The sequence below is a fragment of the Urtica dioica genome, chromosome 5 (genome assembly GCF_054948205.1).
Source record: "Urtica dioica subsp. dioica isolate 48M chromosome 5, U.dioica_male_clone48M_v1_H2, whole genome shotgun sequence".
Lineage (NCBI taxonomy): Eukaryota > Viridiplantae > Streptophyta > Magnoliopsida > Rosales > Urticaceae > Urtica > Urtica dioica.
The window spans coordinates 30,903,873-30,920,294 of record NC_142760.1 but is presented as its reverse complement, the minus strand read 5'-3'; the positions used below and the strand labels follow the sequence as shown (position 1 = coordinate 30,920,294).

Here is a 16,422-nt window from a genome sequence, read left to right as displayed (position 1 = left end):
TTTCAAGGAGATTCATACACATTTGAACAACTTGGAGCGAAACAAGGAACGACGTCCTCTTCGGCAGGATTTTGGGATTTTTAAATGATGATTCTGGATGATCCACTTCCAGAATTGGATAGAGCTCCCTCTTATCTTTCCAACTCATGTTTATTTGCAGAAATCGGACATCGGAGCTAGGAGTTACGACCGTTTAAAAAGCGGTGTGCAGCGAACCGGAAGCGCGCGGCGCGCGGAAAAAAGAGCGCGCCGCGCGGAAGAAAATTTCGCCGTTTTTGCCTCCAGAGTCGTACGCGCGAACCGCGCGAAGCTGAAAAAATGATCTGCGCGCCGCGCGGTCCCGAAATCAGCTTTTTCCACTGTTGCGTCTCTGAGCCGATTTTGGCCATTGGATCAAAATGAAAGGTCCATATGGCTCCGAAAATGACCCCATTCATCTTTAAAAACACAAATACAATCATACTAAGGCATGCTAGGGTTTGGGGATCTCATCTCATCTCATGTGAGAGAGAGCTTTTCTTTGTTCTTCATTTTTTCCTTAGAGTTTCTCTTGGTTTTGCTTTGGAGAAGAAGGAGATCGGAGTGCCATCTCACCGGAATTCGTCCAGCCACCACCACCATAGTTTTATCCTCTTCCTCTATCTCTTGAACTCCATTTTTTTATGAAGATTATTTTGGTTTCATTGTTCTTGCTTTATGTTTGCTTTGTTCTTTGTATCACCATGAACTAAGCCTCCATAGGGCTATGGTGTAGCGAGTTCTTGACGGTTATGGATTCCTAAATAGATTGATTTTATTGTTGTTGCTCTTGTCATGTTGCTTAGTTCAATTCCATGTTTAATGCCTTGTATGAGATTAGCTACCTTATGCATGTTTTATGTTCAATTCTAATGCTTGAGAAAGATTAGATTGTTGTGCTTTTGTTTTGGATTACTAAAATACATTCCTAGGCTAGAGATAGCTAGGCTGTTTTAGACTCGTGTGTGTACTCTTGTTGTGAATGCTTGCCGTGCTTTTTAGGAGTTGAGATCGAGAGATAAAACTCCGGCATTGAGTTTAGGTTGCTAGATGCTCGAGAGAGATTTAGTGATACGATTAGCGTGAGTACGAGTAGTAATATATGAACAACAATAATCGTGCGTAATTTCCGTGAATCCGAACCGTAGATTGAACTCGTGAAACCATAGTCCTCCGTCTTCATAATTGTAAAACTGTTCTTTAGTTTTGTTGTTTATTTTATTTACTTGCTAGATAATTTTGTGACAAACCTTCTATCATTATTTTTGGGTTCTCATTCAAATTTGTGAATCTTGAATCTTCAATTTAGCTAGTCCTCGTGGGATCGACTCGTTCTTACGATTTATTACTATTGCGACCACGTGCACTTGCGTGTGCGAGAAAATTCGCAACAATAACGTGGTACAATAAGGTTTTACACTAAACGACTCCCTCGCTAGCTACCCAACCTACGTCTATCTTCTTCAACAGCAACTTAGGCTCCCCCTAAGCACGAGATCCCCTCGATTCCCACAGAAGCTCTCTCCCGAGACTTCTAAAGTGTTTCCCGATACGAACAAAGGAAAAAAACCTAACCTCAAGCTCCTAATACAATCACCCGTATATAGGCAACAAAGCTGAGGTAAAAGACACCTTAAGAGCTTGAACACAGGTCGTTCAATGCTCAGCTAAAACACGCAGAATAAAACTCTCAAAGTGTTTCCCAAAAAGCGTGAAAGAAGGTGTGTGGAAGGAGGACGCCTTATGTAGTCTCCGAAGCGAATTAGGGCGTGAAATTCTGTTGCTGGCACCAGGGATATCATATCTTCAGATCCCTGGAAAATCTCACGGATATTTGATGATTCCGAGAATGTCGCAGAATATGTCGCAACAATATCTGCGACAAAATCAAATATTCTCTGCCGCGTGAAGGCTCCACATCAGCAACAAATATCCTCCTTTTATGCGCTATTTTGCCAAATAAACATCGCCAATAAATGCAAAGTAGTTGCATCAACACATCCAAATAAACCAAAGACACACTATGGAACCGATGTTTGTAGTTACTCGTCTCTTAGGACTTGACAACCCCTTCGGACGCGATTGAAATCAATCCTTTAGGCAAGCCGGATGGCTAGAGCAGATCTAGAGTTTCAAAAAATACCACTCCTAGACAATCACAAGAAAAGATGATCAATCGACTCATTTTTCCATAAGACACGGATATTAGGCGACAGAGCTAGATGTGGATTCCTCTTCTAAATCACCTTCACTGACTTGACCTTGTGCACGTTCAAAAGTCATAAACATATATGGACTTTAAGAGGGGCACAAGACTTCCAAACACGTTCAAAAAAAGGAGATAGAACGCATATCGGTGAGGGCAAGATTGAAAAACATTGCCTTTGTCGAGTTCTCTTATGCATCTGATTTTGCATAAAGTTTTTAGCTAGAAATCGGGCAAACACCTAGCAAATTACACATCTTAAACATATTTACTATAGTACAATATGACATCAATATAATTCTAAAAACAGGTATAACAACTTCTCCAACATGGAATATTACAAGTTCCCCTTCAAATAAAGCACTTATCCGAATTTTTGAAGTTGTTCTCGGGAGACATTGAATAAAATCAAACAACCAAGTATATCAACCTAGAAAAATGCCTTTTTTAATATGAAAAAAAGTGGTGCCCAATTATGAAGACAATGAATGGAAGTTATTTTTTTCTCTGATCCAACAAAAAACTAGCACGTAAAACTAAAAAAAAATTCTTGTTTAGAGGTAATGTTTCACTAAGGCTCTTGTAGGTTTGGAGTCCCTTGGGCTTCTGAGGGTGCCGTAGGAATCGTGCTCATGTTTGGTATCGACAGTGCGTATTTCTCGTTTAAGGATTTGCAGAAGATCTCTGTTGAAGAGGCTCAAGGAAGTTCTTAACGAGTTATAGCTTTTCTCGGCCGAATAGACTCTTGTCTTCTTTGTGCTTAGCTGCTTTTTTTCTGCTCTCATTTTCAATTCAGAGCTTGTTTTGAATGTTTGAAGTACCGGCCTTTGTCCGGGATCTGTGTACGATTGCTGCCCTGTTTTGTTGATGAGAGTATCCATTAAAAAAAATAGGAGGGCATAGTACAAGTAAACGCACCAAAACTTTAAAATAAAAATATAAATTGTAATTCAGCGCAAAATAACAATACATGAAGTCTTCGCGAATGAGATCGATCCACGATCTCACGAGCCCCGCTGAAGCTTTCCACACAATGAAGAAAGTGACATGCAACCCTCCGTCTGTCAAATATGTTGTACATCCTCCAAAAGAAGTGCTCTCAATCAAAGCAAGCTTCGTTGGGAGTCATGCTCAGTCACAACCACCGCACCATAGATCTTCTCCCACAAGTCTCGAGTCTCCGAACAATGAAAGATCTTCTCCCACAAGTCTTGAGTCTCCGAACAATGAAAAGAAACACCATTGTGCGTGGAGTGGGATCATCTGGAGGAGTCCTCATGCTTGATTCCACTAATGCGTTGACCCCTCCATCATCGAGTTTGAACATTTTAAATTGTGGTCAATAAAATTTTGATTTTTTTTAATGTATGATTTTGGATGATATCTACACACTTTTATAGAGTTTTAATAGATTAAAGAAAAATAGAGTTTTAATAAGCTTACAAATGGCTATTCATTTACAAAAATAAGATATTTGAATTTATAGTTATGACTAAAATGGTCCAAATAGTTGTACAAATGCAATACACCACAACTATTTTGACCAATTTCGACCAAAATGATTGTTGATAATGTAGAATAACGAGTTTTAAGGGTTAGGATTATTTTTAGACGAAAAGAGAAAGATGCAAATTATTATAGTAAAATTCAAAAGTCAACTTGATGCATTATTAGGTATACTTTATCAAATTTCCCTTACTAACACGCTACTGCAAGTCTCAAAATTAGTGTTTTTTTTTTCTAAGAGCTGGCAAGGTGAATTATGATCCACTTCTCAACCTTTCTTTGTTCTTCACACACTACTCGAGCATAAAAGAAATCTATACTAATTCTAGGAGGATTTTTTTTTTTTTTAAATCCCCCCGACATATGATTGTCGGTATTTATCTGTTGGTAACCAAATAATACACGACTCAAATTTGACATCTTCAATAATTAAAGTGTTTCAAGTTTCAACAATCACGAAGTACAAATAATTTTCTATCATTTCTAAGGAAGCCTCAGACAACCACAACGACAGGGAGTGCAAAATAATAAGCAAAAAAATAAAAACAATAATAACATTTCCTGCTCAAGAACAACAAGGCTTAAGCAAGGTTTGGTCTAAAAATATGTATGCCTCCAAAAAATAATAATAAGAATAATAATAATAAAAAAAATAAAAAAAGCATCATTATCAACCCTTGAATTTTTAATTACCAAATAATTTCTAAGTCCTCCCTCTATGGTTATTTATTTAAGAAAGAATCTCAACCCTAACTATCTGCACATACACAAGATATATTATACACCTTTGCAATCTTTTCTCTCCTCCTTTTGAATTCCCATTTCTCCGACGAGACACACCATATCTTTTCACCGACTATAACCGTTCTTCGCATACACTGTATTTATATAAGGCCAGCGTAGGGATTATATGATTGGACGGGCATACCTGATCCGTAAGGGTTTCCGAAAGGATTTACGGACTGTTGTTGTTGCTGCTGCTGAGGTGGCAGATGTTGCTGATGTGGCTGACCCATCATCATCATATGAGGCTGTTGCTGGAACATAAATGCCTGCTGTTGGTTGGTCATGGCGGCCATCTGGACGGAGTGAGGGGCGGCCACCGCGGAGGAGGCGAAGAACGGGTCGTGGGCCGGCTGGTGGTGCATTGTGGGCCCGCCCATCGGGGACGGCTCCCACGGGTTGTAGCTTGTTGGCTGGTTGGTTCTTCTGATTGCGTCGTCGTATAGGCTGTCAAGTGTAAGCTTGTCGAGACCGCCCGCCTTTCAAAAAGAAAAAAGAAAAAAAAAACGAGATTATGCACCGATTAGAGATTTTTTGAAATTACCCTGGTAAGGGTGATTCTTGGGACCTTGTCAATTCTTCGGTTGGAATTCCCCTAGACGCAATAATTGGGGCCACTGGGGTGGTCTCCCGGTCGATAATGTCAGGGCCTCGTGGATTTTAGTCGGGTCTAACCGGACACCACGGTTATCATAAAAAAAAGTTAAGCTTTTTTAAAACTATTATATTATGGGTAAAAACCCTTTTTGCTCATCATGAACTATCCTACATCCCAAACTAATTTAATGAGCAAGAGAGTGTATTATATACCATCTAAGAAACTTAAATATATTTTTCAATTGATATAACTCATTAATTTGATAATAAAAAATTATATTATAATCTAACCCTAAAAACACGAATTCTAAGTTGAGACGAATTCAGATTTCAATATTCAATTTTGGTTTCATGAAACTTTTGAAAGCAATAAATAAGCACATGATTTAAGTTTGTAACAGTTCTTTAAGTTGTTTCGCTGTTGGTATATATAAAAAAAGTTCAATATTGTTTTGAAAAAAAGGGCTTAAATTCCACGAAACCAAGCCCTCAAGGACCATTTTGTTCATTGAAGTATTTGAAGGACTAAACTGCCACTAGCATACTAGTAGGGGGATTATTTGCGATAAATAGCCAAGAAATAATGGGGGTGAAAAGTAGTTACCAGTGTGCTAGTAGCGGCGGCGGTTTCATTGGAGCTTGGAGCTTCAACGAGGGCTAGTTCCCATCCGGTTGCTCCGTTTGCTAGATTTGGGGTAGTAGAAGTTTGTTGATCTGCAGTGTCGTTTTTATTTTATAATGTCATTAAGTTTTTCACTGGACTACTTGTATTTAAAGTTTGTGAGAAAGGAAAAAAATAAAAATAAAATCCAAAGACAGACAGTTGATGACCACGATGTACTCTACACTTACCGACTGAGACAATGGCCAAAGCCATTGCATTCTTATCGTCTAATTCTTTAGTATCTGGCACATGATCATTCAAACCCTAACCAGTAAAGAAAGAGTAACGTTAGAAACATGAATATTATTCAAGTATTTGAGAATATATTTAAGAAAAAACAGACTTCGGTAATTGGTAATATCAATTTTACCAGCAGGTCACGCGGTTCGGCTACAGGTGCTTCAACTTTTACCGGCTCGGGCTCTGGCGGGGGCGGTGATGGTGGTTGTGGCTGTGCCTCCTCTTCCACCTCTGGGGACTTTTTGTACTCTATCGCCAACACTTCCTTTGGAGCAGCTAACTTATTATCACCCACCTGCTCGGTTAAATATAAAAATTGAGTGAAATTGTTTTGATTGATTGCAGAAAGTACATATTTTGTAGATAAGAGAAATAAAGACTGTTAAGGTGTACAAATGTCGACACCAGTTTAGCTTAAACTATTACACTCACGAAATGGCTCAAATTGTAAAAAACTTCCCAGTTCGTAATTCGGATATAACCCAATTATGCTTATCCAAAATTTATGTGGCATGCCAATATTTTTCATACCTGATCCTTGCGAAATGTTGAGCCCCGAGGAGCATCTCTAACATACTCTTCCATGGTTTGTAAAAATGATGCTGGAGGCTACACAATCAACGAATAATCAGTAACGTAAAATTATATTTCAGCCCAAAAAGATTCCTAGAGTTAATTAACTAACCTGCTCGATCTTGATAAACTTTTCGCCACGCCCGCCGATATCAAGATTTTTACATATCTCGTAAAATTCTGAGAGTCTCTCTGCCTGAAACAATATCCATTGTTGAAAATGAGAACTTCCTTCACATCCACAGTAAATCCACAAAGTCGGTAGAAAAGTGATTTTTGTAAACAAGTTACCTGCTGCCCAGCCCTCCTGTAGATATCTAGAGCTTTCACGGCATTATTGCGTTCCATCTCAAAGAACTGTCAGATTTACAGTTAGCACGAGTGAGATTTTTCCACGAGAGAGGATAGTTTTGTGGTAAGCCCCTCCACCACACACCAAATGAGGAGGTGGGTTCGAGTGACATGGATATTTCTTTTAAAAAGAGTGAGATTTTCAAAATCTGAAACCCTAGTCCCGATTCCTACCTTGTCTACCAGATTTACTGTACCATCACTTATAGCTTGATATATCTTCATACTTTCCATGGCAACCTATAGGCAAAACAGCAAAAGACCAAATTTGATACGCGGATAAGCATGTCTACGAAGAGCTAGTGGATCAGCACTGTAGTATTAAATGATACTCACCATTGACAGTGCTAACTGAATCACGAAATTATGAACTGCAGCTCCTTGTGGCTGCTCAAAAGCAATAGATGTCGAATCAGACTTTAAAAGGCAACCAGGATTTTTTTTTATTTCTGCACCAGTATTTATTGGGATCAACCCATTTGTTTTAGGCCTTTAAACCGTGACTTTACCTGGCAACCAAGAACACGAAAAAGAAGCTGTTGAAGAGCAGGTAAGTGCTCGAGTAATTCTGCAGTTTCCAATTCCTTTGTCCTCTGCACCAAAGCATGCGTTGATTTTCAGTATGTTCAACTACCGTTATGTTACTTTCAAATCAGTCTACCAAACATATATTTCGAAAAGAGTTGTTTTACAAGATAAACCAACTGCTTCACAGACTGATAAAATTATGTAAAAAACAGCCATTTAAAGCAAAAACAAATAAATCAATCAATGAAGGGGAAATAAACTGCTTACTGCACGCTCAGTTTCGATATCATATTTCAGAACACGAAAACATTCCAACCTCTCCTCCAAGAATAAGGCATAAGTACGAACCCAGGCAGAATAATCCCATGCTACAAGTGACAATAAAGGGTTCCATTGTTTAGAGTTCAGCTTTACTAGACAAAAGAGTTGTGTGGAAGATATATGTTAGGGAAGAGAAGCTACCATTTGGACTGGAATCATCTTTAAAATGAGCTAGATTAAGCATATGGCTTCTGCTTCTGCCATAATTAATGAGCTCTTCATGAAAAGTTGGGTCCACCTCCCTCAGAGCACGATGAATAACAACGAGGGTCTTTAATGCAACCTGTTCGCCGACAAAGGAAATGTAGAGGAAATTTAAAACATACACAACAAAAAAAGGAAGAAAAAACAATGAAGAATATTGTAGCCTGTAATAGACAGAGATGCTCAGCCACAAAATTAACAACAAGATTATAGTATCTTTATACTTTTTTTTTTCCGGAATATATATAAATAACTGAATATCTAACCAATAAGTCTACATTCTAAACTGACTGATTTCTTTGTATTCAGTGTACATGGTGCCAAAGTACCCCATAAAATGGACGAGTTTACACGGCATTTAGATAAAAAATAAAAATAAAAATGTTGAAAATTTATTTGACAATGAAGAGAAATTTCTGGTCAACTCTGTCCTAGAGCATACGGACACCAAAATACTATAATTTCTATTTTTTGTGTCTCGCCAATTACCACAAGGTAAAGCAGAAAACAAACAAGGTAGAGGACAGCAGTGAACTTAGGAAACACCTAAAATTGATAACGAAGATACAGATCACGTCCTATACTCTTTATCATTTATATTTTTTCTTTGAAGCGAAACTACTAAGCCCCATCTTAACAGTAGACCAGAACAATAAATTATCAAAAAAATGTCTTATAACTCAATGAGTTTTGTATTTATATTTTAACCTGTGGCTTGTTTTGCTTCGATTTCAATATCATCTAGGTTACGCCTTCTCAGAATCCATGACAAACTCAAAGTATTCAAGGTAAGACAACATACCGCCCAATTATGCGTCTTTGACAGCCTTCTTGCTAGAGCATGGATGCAGTAAGCAACATCCGCACGAGGTCTAGTAGCAGAAATAGCCGCGAATATTGCTTGAAAACAAAGAAATAAAAAACATTTCAGCTATAATTTAGATCATCTAAGTTCTGAAGGCGCATACAATACCGCAATCATAAACGGAACTTTTTCTTAGTGGTGAACAAGAGAACAAGATCCACCTCTGATGTGCTTTTCCTTTGCTGGGCGTTCAACATGGTTTGTGGCTTTAACTATAGCAATATCCAATTCCTGCAAAATTTAGCATCCCAGTGATGAAATGTTCCATCGTAATGTATTAGGCAAAAAAGAGAGAAATAGCCAGAATTCTAGATCGAGTACCTTGTAATCGCTATTGACTTTAGCCAAAGAAACCGTTGTTGTGTCCTTTAAAGCTCCTAGTGCTTTCCTCAAGCTATTCTGCGTACCACCAGTCGACATTTTCTCTCTCTTTATTCTCCCTCAGATGATATAAATGGCCTAAAAATCATGACGCAACAATCTCAATAAGCATCTAAGCAAACCAAAACAAAAAAACAAAAATCACCACTTTAAGACACAATTTATACAACAATCTCACGCCAATTTGAAATGAATGCACACGCAATTGACTTCAACTCTAAGTTCATAATTCAGATCTGATCAGACATCTAAAACCCCACATCATCACTAACAAGCCGATGAAATCACAACTCTAATGGCAAATACCACAACGCCTCAAATTCAAATTCCAATTCAATTACCAAGTAAAATGTTTCAATTCCACCAGAAGAAACTAAACATAGTCTCTAAACATATTGAAACTTGAAATTCGCAACACAGAACACACCGACAACTAACTGAATTTGAGTTCTAAACAGACAAACAAAAGAAACACACACGCGATATTCTCCAATTCAAGCAAACCAACGATAATAAAATAAAAGCTGGACCGAACGAAACAACTAAACGTGAAGAGAGAGAGACAGAGAGATAGAGAGAGAGAGACTGTACCTCAGATCAGGAGCTCAAATACACACCTGAATCCGAATCCGGGAGAGTTGCAGAGAGAGAGATAGAGATAGAGAGAGAGAGAGAGAGAGAGAGAGAGAGAGAGAGTTTAAAAGAGAGAATAGCTTAGAGAGAGAACAGAGAAAAGTCGAGCAGAAAGAAACGAAATGAGACGTTCTTTCTCTCTCCTCTTTTCAGCTTGGTTGGCTCGTCGGCGTCTACTACATAAATTAAATTTTATTTTATTCTGTCAAAGTTCCTATTTTATTTTAAACTTAATTGTTACAATGGTCCTATCTTTTGCATTCATTGCCAATTCAAGTTTTTTTTTTCAATGCTAAAATTACCATGTTAAATCCAAATTATTAGGGTTTTTTTTCAATAAAACCAGTTGCCTAATACTTCATCTTTTTTTAAAAAATAGTAATTATTAAGAAAATAGTCCACCAGACCCGCAGTAAATTAATTAACTAAAAATTACATTAAATTAATTATACAGTAACTTAAATATATTTTTTTAGTTAATTAATATACTACGAGCCTGATGGGCTATTTTTTTTTTTAATAAAATCATATATTTTGATTAGAATCCTAAAAAAAAAAGTTAGGGAATTGGCTAGTTAGAACGAATTTTTATTTTCTTAACTATTTTTCATTCATACGTTCGTATATTTAATTTTTGATAAGATCGCCGGTAAAAAGCAAATTGTTTGTTCTATTGAATTTAAACAATAAATTAAATTAAAAATGGATAAAAAAAATGAAAGACCAAATAGTTAATTAGTAAAACTTATTGTGGTTTTTATGAATTTTCTCCTTAATATTTAGTCCCTATGATGTTTATTTGTATTCCCTAATTTTAGACAAATTTAATGTATAAAGAAAATGAGGACTTTTTTAATCATAAATAAAGACCAAGGACCCAATTGTTACTAAATATAAAATACATGATTGTCTCAGAAAAATAGGGACGACTTGCTATATTATCTTCCATTTTTTTTCTCTACTTTTATATGTGTCTGTGTCAGAAAATACGGCAGTGTAAGAACTTGGTACAGTTGTACCATTCTCTCTTCTTCCTCTTACAGTTTAAAGCTGAAATAAATTCTCTGCGATCGGCTCCTTTTGACTTTGTATACGTCCGATGTTATAGCGATTGACACGTGGCACTACGCGATTATATTTGTTTGTAGAAGTTTATATCCCAAATCCCTAATTACAAGAATAATTTATGTAACACATTTATGGATCGACGTGATTGAATAAATTTGAAATGTTAGTGATCATGTGTATATATAATATAATTGTCGCATATCCCCTGATTATAGGGATTGTAATTGAAATAAAGATATAACGTGATTGAATCAATATGATCATTTTTTGCATATGTTTAGGTATGTAATTGAATGAATAGATAGGGGACCAAAGCATTGGATTCAACTCCATTTTTGTCCGTGAAAAATTGTATAAATTATTGTTATATCTAATTGGCCAAACTGAGCTTTTTCGTAACACGTTAATATATATATATATATATATATATATATATATATATATATATATATATATATATTAGTTTTGAACATGATTAATATACACCATAGGATACCTTTGATGTTGAGTGGGTGATGATGTCTTCTATCTATCAAACCCTCTCATTTTAAGAGGTCTATGGCTCAACTTCTATATATGTTTTCCAAATTTAAATTATACTTAGGATTTTTTATTTAAAAAAATAAAATTGATCAGGCCACATGAAATATTGAAATTACATTCTAGCCAACATCTTAAAATTTTTATCATCTAGCCATTTTAATGATGTGGTGATTATCTCAAAAATAAATATCGAATTTAAACTTATAAATTGATTATTCCAATTAATTTAAAAAAAAAAAATCATATATATCTTAATTTGTTTCCACAATTGTAGTACTTAATCAACGGTTATATTCTCATTTGTTAACAGCTGCAATGTGATTTGTGTTTTTTCTTGTAGTTAAAAATTTTGACCATCAATTTTGCACAACTTGTTTTAAAGCTACTCTTTTGACGTTCGTTCATATCAATATTTTCAAATTTCATCATTTTTTCAAAATTATGATTATAATTTTGTAATTTTTTGGTCAGTATTGTACTAAATTAATTATTGTATTCATGTGTTAATGATTGTTGTGGGTATAGAGTTCGGTCCTCTTCATTAATTGCTATTGGGCCAAAAAGCTTGATAACTTATAAAGGCCCGTACGATATAAATGACACATAAATAATAGAATTATCGTCGTTGGATATCTATTGGCGTACATAATCAGCAAGATATTTAGACCTGGCCCACATTCCCTACCTTAAACTCAGTCCATCTCCTCCGGGAAATGCCCACGAAGTCAAGTCAGCAGGAGATGCTCGATCTTGCCGCGAGACCCGGGAAGTTGACGATTTCTTCCGAGCCAACCTAATCGAGCGACATGACGTGGCGAGACGAGAAGCAATGAAGGACGAAATCGTCAACACATGTTCCCGAGAATCTTGCACTTTGCTAGTCTATAAATTCATATCCAGCAAGAAGAAATTGACCTTCTTTTTCCTTGTTATCGCAATTACTATTCTCACTCTCTCTCTTCGATTGTACTATTTGAGCTTAACATTCATCATTCGAATTGATCGAGCTCGACTTGTGTGATTGAAATATATTATTAATAAAATTGCTTCCTTTCTCGTTTAATTTCATATATTAATTCTTTCCGAGTTTATTATTGTTTCTTTACGACGAATTTTTGAGATCCACATCTTAAAATATAAAACGGCATAAGCACATTTTCATCTTTGTTTTCTTGTGATTGTTGAGGCTCGGAAACGACATCAACAATTTGATACCGTCTGTGGAAAATCTATCGAGAAGTCCAACTTTGAGAGAAACGAACTAAGCTAAAAAAAATGGCCATATCACCATATCGCACCGAGATTGATTCCGGAATCTCTTCCATTTGAAGTCGATCCTAAAAATGCTGCTAAAAAGAACCTATGGCCAAGACGAACCAACCGCCTCATCCATGCCCGGTTGGATAGTCTCATAACTCTGTCACCACATCTTTCCGGATCACAAACAAAAATGGGTGAGATAACTACCTCGGGATCGATCCGACGCTCGACTTCGGTCGGGCAGGTCTTAGCAATATACACAGAAACAAACACAACCCTTTGCAAAAATCTGATGTTCCTTACAAAAACCTTATTTTTGATGTTTTGGTATCGAGACTCAAAAGTTCACGAATTCCCATATAAGAATCATCTAATTTTACCAGTACCTCAAACATTATTTGAAAGACATTGTTCGTTCTTTTTAACTTAGTTCTCGCTCGTTTTTTTTTCATTTGATATTTTTTACACACATATTAAAATGAAATTGGAATGTCGCTCCTTATTCACTATCAAATCCTAGTTTGTCAGCATGCAAATGAATATGGACAATGTGAAAATATTTAAATACTTGTAGTTAGTCTTCGCATTAGATTTTTTTTTTCTCGCTAGGTTGTACATGTTTACTATACGATTATAGAGTCCATAAGCTTGTGTAAAATTCAAGAAATTCATAACCAATTAGGCTAATTCAAATGTGGAAATTTCTATCCGAGGTTTCTAAAAATTTTGCAAAAAACCCAAACAAATTACGTGACATATTTATTAGGGTCTTTTATCTATATAATCATTTGACTTATAGCATTTTGTATATCATCCAACCTTTCATAAATATTCTGTAAATAGCCACATCAACTTATTTACGGCACTCAAAAAGACAAAAAAATACCCCCAAAATTGACGGGAATGTTTTTTTTGGTATTTTTGTCTTTTTGAGTGCCGTAAATAAGTTGACGTGGCTATTTACAAAAAATTTACAAAAGTTTGATTATTTAGCAATTCTTAGACTTTCGGTAGCTTATTTGGCTAATTTTTTGTATTTATTAACATATGGATGTCTACTTTCGCCATTTTCTGATTCTATAATCGGTTGAAAAATAATTCATGTTAACATTCTATTTTTGGTAATGTTAACCTGTCTCTCTCGCTACTTCAAATCTGGATCTCAATCACAAAAACCAAAACACTAATTGAAGGAATTGGAGAAGATAATTTTCATATATGAATAAAGGCCATACGGCATCTACATTTATAGGGAAAAGAAAATAACTTTCTAACTAAGAAATAGGAAACTAATATGCGGCTATTAAGGCTAAATATTCTAACTATAATTATACAATATTCTATCTTAAATACATATTATTTAAACGCTATAAATCTACACTCCCCCTCAAGTTGGCATGTATATATCATACATTCCTAACTTGCTTACAAGTAATTCAAAAACTGGTCTAAATAGGCCCTTGGTCAAAATATCCGCTATTTGATCCTTTGTGGAGACAAATGGTGTACACACAATTCCAGCTTCTATATTCTCCTTAATGAAGTGTCGGTCCAACTCAATATGCTTGGTGCGATCATGTTGTGCCGGGTTATGAGCAATACTAATGGCAGCCTTGTTATCACAGTATAACTTCATTGGCAAGTCTATCTGCATCTTCAATTCTGTCATTACCCTATTTATCCACAGCAACTCACAAATTCCATTAGCCATGGCACGAAATTCTGATTCTGCGTTACTCCGAGCTACTACATTCTGCTTTTTGCTCCTCCATGTCACCAAATTTCCCCACACATATGTGCAATACCCGGCAGTGGATCTCCGGTCTGTAACAGACCCAGCATAGTCTGCATCTGTGAATGCCTCTACGGTTCTGTTGCTCCCCTTTTTGAAGAGTAGTCCATTTCCCGGACAGCTCTTCAAATAACGTAGGATTCGATATGCAGCCTCAAGGTGTTGTTCGTAGGGACAGTGCATGAACTGGCTGACCAGGCTTACTGCAAAGGCTATGTCGGGTCTGGTATGCGCCAAATAAATCAACCTTCCCACCAATCTCTGATACTGCTGGACGTTGACTGGAACACCATCCTGGATACCACCTAATTTTATATTCGGATCAATAGGCGTATCAGTTGGCTTGCACGCACTCATTCCTGTTTCTTGAAGTAGGTCTAAAACATATTTCCGCTGTGAGACAACAATCCCTGCCTTGGACCGAGCTATCTCCATGGCAAGAAAGTATTTCAACTCTCCCAGTTCTTTAACTTCAAACTCATGAGCTAGCATCTTCTTCAAATTTTTACTTTCTTCATGATAGTCTCCTGTGAGGATGATATCATCTACATAAACAATTAAGATAGAAATCTCCCCCTTACTTGAGAACTTCATGAAGAGAGTATGATCGGCTTGAGCTTGCGTGTACCCCTGCTTCTTCACAAACTGTGTGAACCTGTCAAACCATGCCTTCGGAGATTGTTTGAGCCCATATAACGCCTTTTCCAATTTGCACACCTTGGAACTGAAACTGTTTTCAAACCCCGGAGGAGGGCTCATGTAGACCTCTTCTTCAAGCTTTCCATTTAAAAACACATTTTTTACATCTAGTTGATGAAGAGGCCAATCCCGGTTCACAGCTAGAGATAAGAGGATTCTTACAGTATTTAGTTTCGCAACTGGAGCAAAGGTCTCGGTGTAGTCAATCCCATAGGTCTGAGTATAACCTTTGGCAACCAGTCTTGCCTTATATTTCTAGCATCCCATTAGCCTTGAACTTTGGAGTGAACACCCATCTACATCCCACTGTTGGTTTGTCTTTGGGCAGCTCTACAATCTTCTATGTCTGATTCTTTTCAAGAGCATTCATCTCTTCCAGAACAGCTGTCTTCCACTCGGGTCTAGATAGAGCTTCCTGTATGGTTGAAGGAATAGAGATAGAGGAGACACTAGAGGTAAAGGCCGCAAAGGATGATGATAGATTGGAATAAGAAACATAGTTTGAGATAGGATATTTGGCACATGATCTCTTTTCTTTTCTGAGAGCTATAGGTAATTCTAGATCAATGGAAATATTACCTTCTTCATTAGCTGTCACCGAGTCTGACTCATGGTCAAGTGCTTGATCGGAGATTTCCTCTAGTCTTTGATTTGGAACCCTTTTATCATAAATTCTGCCAAAGAATCTACTTACTAACAAAAAATCTAATCAGAGAAGAATGGTTGTAAGGAAAATCAGACCAATGAGAAAGGTCGATGCAGAGGAGACAGAGGGCAGAGTTGATGCATTTGGCGTTGGTACTCGTGGATCATACAACCTGAGAAAGTTTGATTCATTTGAGTATTTCATCTTTTTCTTCAAACCATTGTTATCTGCGTTTTTTATATTTTTCCAGATTCGTTAATTAACAATAATAGGATTGGCTTTTAATGATTTTTTTTTGTTTTTTTTCTTCCGATTTTTACTTCTGATTTTGTACTGTAGCAATGATTTTTTGTTAATTAGCGTTAATGGTTTGCTGAGTTTTTATTGTATTCGAGTTTTTCTTCTTCTTCAGAGTTGCGTATACAAATTAGTTATTTAACATTAATTAATGTTAATATGCGCTGAGTTTTGATAGCTTTCAAGGTTTTTACCTCTGAATATTTTATAATTCATCATAGTAAATGTTCATTCATTAACGTTAATA

General features: G+C 36.4%; 1 protein-coding gene across 2 annotated transcripts; it reads right to left on the bottom strand.

Annotated features, from left to right (window-relative positions):
* Nucleotides 1-4,126: 4,126 nt before the first annotated feature.
* On the bottom strand, nucleotides 4,127-10,053 carry LOC149397859 (ENTH/ANTH/VHS superfamily protein). 2 transcript variants are annotated; one of them, XM_089614923.1, is made up of 16 exons: nucleotides 9,829-10,053; nucleotides 9,178-9,349; nucleotides 9,018-9,087; nucleotides 8,794-8,891; nucleotides 7,929-8,070; nucleotides 7,734-7,834; nucleotides 7,448-7,531; nucleotides 7,275-7,325; nucleotides 7,113-7,178; nucleotides 6,879-6,944; nucleotides 6,700-6,783; nucleotides 6,546-6,623; nucleotides 6,145-6,309; nucleotides 5,963-6,038; nucleotides 5,715-5,824; nucleotides 4,127-4,992 (listed from the first exon to the last, which is right to left on the bottom strand). In XM_089614923.1, exons 2-16 carry the CDS (start codon nucleotides 9,274-9,276, stop codon nucleotides 4,615-4,617), a joined length of 1,668 nt encoding a protein of 555 aa, XP_089471049.1. In that variant the 5' UTR covers nucleotides 9,277-9,349; nucleotides 9,829-10,053; the 3' UTR covers nucleotides 4,127-4,614. The 2 variants fall into 2 exon arrangements, with proteins under 2 accessions (XP_089471049.1, XP_089471048.1); XM_089614922.1 differs by having other exon boundaries at nucleotides 9,178-9,315.
* Nucleotides 10,054-16,422: the final 6,369 nt, after the last annotated feature.

Excerpts from the sequence above, each read along its gene's own strand:
- LOC149397859 (XM_089614923.1), bottom strand. The coding sequence starts at position 9,276 with ATGTCGACTGGTGGTACGCAGAATAGCTTGAGGAAAGCACTAGGAGCT. Across the intron at positions 6,784-6,878 it reads ACAGGAGGGCTGGGCAGCAG|GCAGAGAGACTCTCAGAATT; the intron begins GTAACTTGTTTA and ends ATATTGTTTCAG. Across the intron at positions 6,039-6,144 it reads CCGAACCGCGTGACCTGCTG|GGTTTGAATGATCATGTGCC; the intron begins GTAAAATTGATA and ends TTTACTGGTTAG.